General features: G+C 49.2%; 4 protein-coding genes across 4 annotated transcripts; all 4 read right to left on the reverse strand.

The window, feature by feature from the left end:
• Positions 1-358: 358 nt before the first annotated feature.
• Positions 359-2,264, reverse strand: Pmar_PMAR019239 (hypothetical protein; the record flags this gene model as incomplete). Its single annotated transcript, XM_002780291.1, has 1 exon — positions 359-2,264. One exon carries the CDS (start codon positions 2,262-2,264, stop codon positions 1,137-1,139), a length of 1,128 nt encoding a protein of 375 aa, XP_002780337.1. The 3' UTR covers positions 359-1,136.
• A 335-nt stretch (positions 2,265-2,599) lies between these two features.
• Pmar_PMAR019240 (hypothetical protein) lies at positions 2,600-4,704 on the reverse strand (the record flags this gene model as incomplete). The annotated part of the gene is made up of 11 exons (XM_002780292.1): positions 2,600-2,635; positions 2,719-2,789; positions 2,841-2,965; positions 3,017-3,082; positions 3,128-3,189; positions 3,364-3,486; positions 3,538-3,583; positions 3,680-3,900; positions 4,062-4,210; positions 4,280-4,467; positions 4,580-4,704. The coding sequence occupies 11 exons, from the start codon at positions 4,702-4,704 to the stop codon at positions 2,600-2,602; spliced, it is 1,212 nt and encodes a 403-aa protein (XP_002780338.1).
• A 178-nt stretch (positions 4,705-4,882) lies between these two features.
• Pmar_PMAR019241 (hypothetical protein) lies at positions 4,883-5,330 on the reverse strand (the record flags this gene model as incomplete). The annotated part of the gene is made up of 4 exons (XM_002780293.1): positions 4,883-4,936; positions 5,015-5,110; positions 5,155-5,178; positions 5,250-5,330. 4 exons carry the CDS (start codon positions 5,328-5,330, stop codon positions 4,883-4,885), a joined length of 255 nt encoding a protein of 84 aa, XP_002780339.1.
• A 267-nt stretch (positions 5,331-5,597) lies between these two features.
• Pmar_PMAR019242 (merozoite surface protein, putative) lies at positions 5,598-8,068 on the reverse strand (the record flags this gene model as incomplete). Its single annotated transcript, XM_002780294.1, has 13 exons — positions 5,598-5,666; positions 5,722-5,810; positions 5,862-5,913; positions 5,960-6,107; positions 6,177-6,286; positions 6,336-6,426; positions 6,477-6,546; positions 6,593-7,067; positions 7,110-7,206; positions 7,559-7,687; positions 7,736-7,839; positions 7,897-7,964; positions 8,014-8,068. 13 exons carry the CDS (start codon positions 8,066-8,068, stop codon positions 5,598-5,600), a joined length of 1,557 nt encoding a protein of 518 aa, XP_002780340.1.
• Between the last annotated feature and the right edge of the window lie 8 nt (positions 8,069-8,076).

Here is an 8,076-nt window from a genome sequence, read left to right on the forward strand (position 1 = left end):
ATATCGTCACCCTGTGTTAATTCTGAGTCTGATGACAGTGCCCTCCTCTCGCTGGTAGTAGGCAAGAGCCACTTGGATATAAACCCGTCTCTCTTCTGTCCATCATATCTCCTATCATCGTCATCATCGTCACCGTCTTCTCCGCCAGGTCCACTGCCACCTCTCGAGAGCATTGAAAAAAGTTATGATAAAAAACTCCAACACCAACTGACGAGACTCCCATGCCACCACTACCCACGAACTAAGACAGTCGGTCGCCCCTCCCATTCGCCTTCACATCTCGCGCCTGACACCCCCTAGTAACAACGACAACACCTTTAGAATGCCACGATGACGTTTAAAAGACTAGTGGATGTCAATAATTACAGTTAAATTTCGCGCCAAGCCGACACTATAACGTCACGAAACAACGTCGCAGTAGACAAGATCACCTTTGTTTCGCATACACATCCAGAATTGGAAGAGTGAACAGGAGTGCCATTATGCGGCTTTGGAGTCTTTGCGCTGCAAATAGCCGCTCTGCTCATACTCATCAAAACGTTGAATAATAACATCAGCATATTGGGAACACAAAATTACCACGACTGTTTCATAGTAACTCTCCCGCGCTTGCGAAATGAAAGACCTCCTGCCCATTTGCCTACTTCAATAATCTTATGTACGTTCGTGGCGGCGTAGTGGAAGGAGTGCCCTTAGCACTATTCATATTACAATTACTCATATCAGATAGACCCGAAAGTTAGTCTCCGATATTAAACACGATTATACAAATATCTACCTCTTTTTCGACTACAACGACCGCGCCAACCACCGCAGAACAGTACTAAAATAGAAGACAAGTATTGAGGAGCTCCTATCCAACTAAGTACAAAATACTAAACCATTGGTCTCCTCATAGTACTGGCTCCAATGCAAATCAGTCGTCAGGAGCCAGACTAGTGATAATATCAACAACTACCAATGGAGGACGACCAATACCACCATATCGATCGACCATTGAAAATATATCATTTAATCAAATACTTCACAACTACGATGGAACGTCAATACCGCTGCTATTCAACTTACTATAATTCTGCAGTGAGAGACAACGCATGTCCGAGTCAACGGGCTGGCGCGAGTTAGTAAACATATCATCACTTCTTCTCGACAGAAGACACCTTCTCAGACTCCCCTACACCAACCGAGTCATTCGGCGCGGGCATGACGTTGACCGTAGGGGCAACCCCCTCATTAGAATCCCACTGGCAATTCGCACTATCTACCGATATGCTGGCCAACAACTGGGACAAGGCATCCGCGTCGAGGTCTTCCATACCACTGCTGTCATCAACCGCCACAGGCGTACCCGCATTGGCGGATACATTGCTTCCCTCCATGTCCGAAGGAGGAGGCGTCGTCCCGTCTCGTTCTTGTTGTTGCTGCGAAAACACATTCGATGGCGGCGTCACCGTCACGAAGGGAGTTTCCGGAACTGCTTGAGCTGTGGCCACCTGCAGTAGATGGGCGAGAGCCACGTTACTCATTTCCACTTGTCTTCGAAGCTCCTCGTTTTTAGTCGCCAACGCATGAAGGGTAGATATCTTGAGGCTACTTCGAGAGCGCGACCCATCAATTGGAGAATGACCACTCCTCCGCCTAGGGTTCCCAAAGGGAGCACCCATAGTGTACCCTGTCGGTGGTGTGGGGAGTAGGGAGGGACTCGGGAGAATTCCAGGGCTAAGACCCTCAGTAGCACCATCACCAGTCTGCGCCATGAGGCCATGGACCGTCAACAAAGCCCGCTGCTCACCAAGCACTTTCTCATGCTGCATGTCAACCCGGGCAGTGTCCATATCAGAAGCCTCACCTGGCTGTCTTAGTTCCTCCAAAGAATGTGCATAGGTACACTCGGGGTCGTTACACTGGGGTTTGGTACACATCTTAGTCCTGGCCAAGTTGGGCTTTTTGAAGAGCTCACTGTCATAATGAGCAAAAGTACAGGAGGCACCGTAGTGACAACGACCCTTGAGGAAGTGCTTACAAACACGTGTTTTACGTAGTTGTTGGCGGATGGTCGATTCCCCTTCACCAGTAGGTGGGCCAGCGTACGGCGATGATAAGACAGAGGATGCGGAGGGCCAGTCGAAGGGATCCGATAGGGCAGCCCCAGGGGGCTGCGGCGACAAGATCTCCCACGAGCTTGTGTCGAACTCAGAAGGGACCTCCATCTGGGCTAATCCAGCCGCGGCTGCAAAGCGATTTGTTGTTCTCTTCTTCATCATGATTGTACACAGATAAGAACTACAGACAATAGTTGTGAATAATGCTCGTCCTGTCATACCGTCGGCCTTCACGATGCTACTCAAGTAAACGAGCCGAACTAGCAAGTCCAGAGTAATATTCAATATGTTCCCGACGCAAACTGTCTATCACTTACTGCGCGAGGAGCTATGGAGAACGCGTGAACAAGAGTGTGACGCGAAACCAGATATGAAAAAGCGCGCGCCCAGACACTGTAATATGTAGATCGGAGACATTCCGTCGCAGTTTATGTCCCCGAGATAAATAACATTTCTGTGGTGGAGAAACAATGTTCAATAGATTACACGTGAATCGACTATTTTGGACAGTACTTCTCGTCGAGGACAAGAACCTGAAACAAAAAAGGACTATACCAATCTCATCACAGAGCGCCTCTTGGTAGCAGAGAGACACAGAGAGACAGCAGCGACGTACATTATAATGTTTCCGACCGTCGAAGAGCATATGACAAGTAATAGGCTCCTCCATATCCCTCCCATCATTGTCTGAAACCAAGAAGAAGCTGAACCCAGCCCTGCAAGAATCCAGACACCCACTTCGTCTCCGAGAAACGTCCTTTTCAATCGGTGGAGCGTGAAACTTGTAGCACAATACATATTTCCCAGTCTGGCTCTTGGGAGCATCTTCATGTTGCCATACGTAGACATCGCAGTTGTAGATCCTACCATGATAACGACACATGGTCACGCGAGAAGAAGGGACCTAGCAGTACATGGACGTAGCCACCAGCTCAATCTCCCCTCCCCACGTGTTGTCCCGAAGGAGGTTGTTGCAATAGCTGAAGACAAGCAAGGCTACGAACTGCACGCTGGGGAATCGCTACTGGTCAAGAGTCCGTGAATTAGACTCGGCTCTGATCCACTCTTCGAGGGTAAGGCCATTGAGCTGAGAGTAATCCTATATTCACACCGAAGTTGCACAAAAGTTGGTGACAATATGAAAATTCTGAGAAATTTTCGGGAAATTACTGTTGGTTTCTGTAAACTTCCATCCGAATTCGCGAGGAAACTCTTGAGCTCAGCTGAGGAAAACGAACATATTCCAACACGCGTAACTCACTTTCACCGTTGAAGCATTGTGCCTAAGGAAGCCTGACAACTGACGTCGTATAACATGCTGAGGCTTATTCAGCCAATACCCCAGCCCATGGAAAAGGCAGGAACCATCCGGGGGCTGGCGGATCTGACTCGAACACTGGTGGAAATCCGATATAGAATCTTGGCGTTCACTCACCACGCGGCAAATCTTCTCGGACAGCGTCGAGCGGCCGATTTCAAACCTGAATTAGAAACTCGGACACTGTTGACGCTGGTCGCTTTTGAGTAGATGAGCAGTTGAGAGACGCTAACAAACAGAGAAAGACCTGCGCTATTACGATGTTTTCCGTTTCATTGCTTTCCTAAGCTTGGGGTCAGAAGGTATCCACTCGCCACTGTCATCATCATCAGGCTCCTCATCATCATTCACCCCACTAGCTGTCGTGCCAGGCGTTCGAGCGGGCTGGTCAGTAGCTTTCGACGGCACATCCCCGGCCTCAGGTGCAGCGCTAGTTGCCTCCACCTTTGCTTCCTGGTGGAGACCTTCCAGCTGAGACTCCTACAAACAAATTCGTGGTGGGCTTCAAAATAGCAACTCCTTTAAAACGGCAACAGATGCACTCTCGAAAAATTTGATCCAGCAGTGTTTCTCAAGCTTCGGTACTACGACAAACTACTCCCCCCAGAGTGAGTGAACGTTGAACCCTCGTCCCCTAGTACCAACTCTGGTCGCCTGGCTATTTTCAGTCGCTGCTGTTCCGTGAGTGTCTTGCCGCTCTCCGAGGCCTCCACCAGTTTGTAGATATCGTGAAGCTTCTTCTTCACACTACGAATTTTCGCTCGACGTTTTTGACCAGGCGCTGCCTCAACTGAAACCGGGCGCGTCGACGTCGAGAACCAACGCAAGAGCCAATCCGCCGACCCTCCTAGTGAAGTACCTTCCATCGCTGTGGTCTTTATCTTTTCGGTCTCACTCGGCGCTGACTCGCACGCCTGTTCTTGGCCCGTGCTCTGTGGTCCATCCAGTGCACAATTATCAGATTCTGGAATGGCGTCCTCTGACTTCTGCGTGTTCTGAATTCTCTGTATTTCATCCAGCAAATCCTCTTCCCGAGCAAGCTTCGCCCTGAGAACACTAAACAATTCAACTGTGAATAGATGAGTAACCACAGATTTGCATTCGTGAAACACACGTCCAGCCATCTTGATCAGAATTAACGAGAGCGAGCGCGGCTTACCTCTGGGGGCCAGTTAATAGTTCTTCTCGAATCACCCCGTTTTCTATCTTGTTACGCAGAGCCCTCACCTCTCGAAGTTTCTTATTCAGATTCCGCAAAAGTGCGGTAGTGTTAGATGTCGACATACAGATCGATGAACTTATCACTTCTTCCCTTCGGCGAGATGATTGAAGCACAAGTCCTTTCTGTGGCGCGAACGGCTAAGGCCGTACGACTTTCGAATGTGAAACGTCCCAACTCCATCCAATGTAACCCAACACCCAAAGTCGTTGCTAACCACAATCACTAACAGCAGCATGCTTATTATCCCTCTACCTTAGAATCACTCAGAGCTGTGTTCCCGTTGAGAGCCTCCAGCTGAACAGGAACGACCAGCGTCAAACACTTTCGCTCGCACGCAGCCCACACGGTGACAAGAAAACCGAACACTCCTACTTTTTGCTCACACAACTTGATAGCGAACTTGTATATTCGGGCTTGAGCTTCTTCATCAGATACTTTGTCCACTCCCACAGGATTACAACGAATCACCTACACTACGTCACACATCCCACGCTCGCCGACCGGTACACTACTTCTTTCGTCAGGTCCTTCAGCACCTGACCGAAAGACAATCATATCAAACGAACAAAAAAACAACCACCCTAGAATCGGTTCGTCGTAGTCTTACTTCGTGTAGCTGTTGCGGTATCTGTATTTGCTCCGGGCAAAAGATGCGTTCCCCAGTGGCTTCAACTCCCGAAGGCTCCATGTTTACTTATACTGCCGATCACAAAACGCCCACTTCCATCAGCAACGCGATACATCGTCACGGGCACACATAGAAACAATGCACTGCACTTGTTAGCGATCAAACGACAGAGTTGACAAGCACAAGCACGGGTGCCGACAGCACCGCTCAGTCTCACAGTAGAAAGATGCCTGCCCTAGCAATGGTCATTAATGTAGCTCTCGATGTTGAGGTGAAACTATTCATCTGAGACACTCCGACATCCGCGTGCTTTGAAAACTGACCTCCTTACGCTGTCAAGGCGTTGAGCTTTTTCTCACCGAGGGACAATTCGTAGGTCATATTCAGCTTCTTCGCCTGAAGCGATTTAAGTAAAATTAGTCCCAACGTTTTTCGAAGACGCATGCGTTACATCGTTGATAGCATCCTCAACTTCCTTCTTAGTAGTGGCCACTCGAAGCTGCTCGCGGACGGACTCAGGGTTGGGGCCAGATGCGACAACTAAACCAACATCGTGCACAAGCTATTCTGGAGAAACGCCACTGCGCTCACCACTGCTTTCGCTCTTTCTCTTGCTCTTCAACTGTGCTTGACGAGCTTTAGCCTACACACCACCACTCGGAACTACCTCCACAAGCTGTTGTTCTTACCTCTGCAATGAGTTGTTGCAGACTTCGCTCCTGAGAGCGACGATATGCTGACGCCGCAGACTTCTTATCGGTAGCATTAGAGGAAGGTGATACAGCTGCCTTGTCGCCCTTAGTGAGGGCCGAGGAGCTAGGACCAGCACTTCCAGGGCTGAACATGTAAGAACATACGTAATAGCCAATCACCAGGAAACATATCGCAAACTTCAGTCAACCTCACCTCCGTTGGGTCTTGCGACCCTTCTTATCAGTGGAGCTCGACTGAGTCTTCGGGGAGGAACTGTTACGCTGCTTTGGAAATTCGGTCGTAGGCGTGTTAGAATCAATACCCTGAAGCGCCTCCGTGCTTACTCAAAGTAAATACACTCCTATCACTCACCATAGTCAACTGGTAAAGCTGCGTGATAACACTGACGAGTTGCTTCTGCTCCGACCTCTTCTGGGCAAACTCCGAGTGTTGCTCTTCATACCTGGCACATTACGATTGAACCTCGCTACCACTAACATTGCGATATACTACCTCTTTGTGAGGTCAGATATCCTCTTCTTCAGCTCCTCATTCTCCTTCTCCAGATCTTCGCCGTTTTTACCTACACAATATTACCTCAACGACCATCACGACCATCAACGACATACTCGGGCTGTTCTCAACGCTCTTCTTCCCCTTGTTCTTCTTATTCCCACTGGTACTCTTGGGTGTCTCCTTAGGTGACTTCTCGGTCACATTTTCTCTCGAAGCACTCGCCTCTTCCTTCTCAACCTCAGTCGGCGTAGAACTCTCCTTTGTCGCCTCAGGAGTTCCCATCTCAGTTGTAGTTTTGTTTTCGGTTGAAGTGACCTTAGCTTGGGACACCTCAGGCACTCCACTTTCAGCAGACTTCTTCTTCTCCTCATCTTTCCCTTCACTAGTGGATCGCAAAGCATCCTCCTTCTTAGCCACTGCGGCCTCATCACTCTCACCATCAGCGACCTTAGCTCCATTCGACTCCTCCACAGCAGAGGCTACAGGTTCAACACTGCCAGTTGCTGCATTGGTCTCAGACGTTCCCTTGGGCTCCTCCTCAACTTTAGTAACGGTAACACTAGTAACCTCCACTCCTGTACCGGTTACCTGAAACAAACATTCCCATCATTAACAAGTCGACAGTCCCACCTCTTCGGCGACTGCGACTGTGGATTCCTCAGCCGCCTCCTTCTTGGGCGAGTCAGTTGTCAGCTTGGATAGAAACGAGAACATATCCCTCAGGGGGCTTCAGAAAAATAAAGCACAATACTGCAAAACACTCGAATCCACCAAGGCCCCATAGTAGTTGCCCAACACTGCGCTGCAAGTTAACAAAATAGCCTACCATCAAGCCTAGACGGGCTGCAAAGACCAAATGAAATGATACCATCACAATAAGGACTCAGCCTTGACCAGGAGTGGAGGGCCGTAGCACCTCCAACAACTGGACAAATAACCATTACTATTTAAGCATGAGCAATAACATGTCTCCAGGCACCCAGCCAGAAGTGTACGGGAAGTCTTATAAGCACCAATATGAGATCAACACTTACCTAGACCTGGAGTAACGACACATCATCGAAGGTAGTCTCACTCACCAAGTAGAGAAGGAGTAGTAGGTCTGGATACGAGGCCTCTGGAAGCCGTACATGCGGTAGTCCATGGACCTGTAACGATCGAAGCACATCTTCTTACACTCCAGTTCAACAGGGCGGCATTCGGAGCAGCTGACAAGAGTACGTAACAACTAAAAAACCTTCGCAAACTGCGCTCACAATTTATCCTGGGGGTGCATCCAAGTGAAGTCGTAGCGTCTCTGGTTCATAAAGCGCGACTCCAATGATACTGGCCTCGGCGGCTTAGTGCCCTGATGCTTCAACTGAGAGGCAGATAATCGATGATTATGTCAGAGAACAAGTCCCGGCAAATACCGTACCTCTTGCAGATCCAGGTAGGCCGAATAAGGCGTGGCGAGGGTGCAGCAGTAGAAGAGGAAGAGCAAAGCTGACACGAAGCACTTACGCTACCGCAAGGGGCCTATTGTCGAGCCTACTCTTTCTCTCCCACTCAGTCCACATACCAGAATTCTTACGAAAATAGGGATCCATATCAAGGA

This window comes from Perkinsus marinus, assembly GCF_000006405.1.
Source record: "Perkinsus marinus ATCC 50983 genomic scaffold scf_1104296944428, whole genome shotgun sequence".
Lineage (NCBI taxonomy): Eukaryota > Perkinsozoa > Perkinsida > Perkinsidae > Perkinsus > Perkinsus marinus.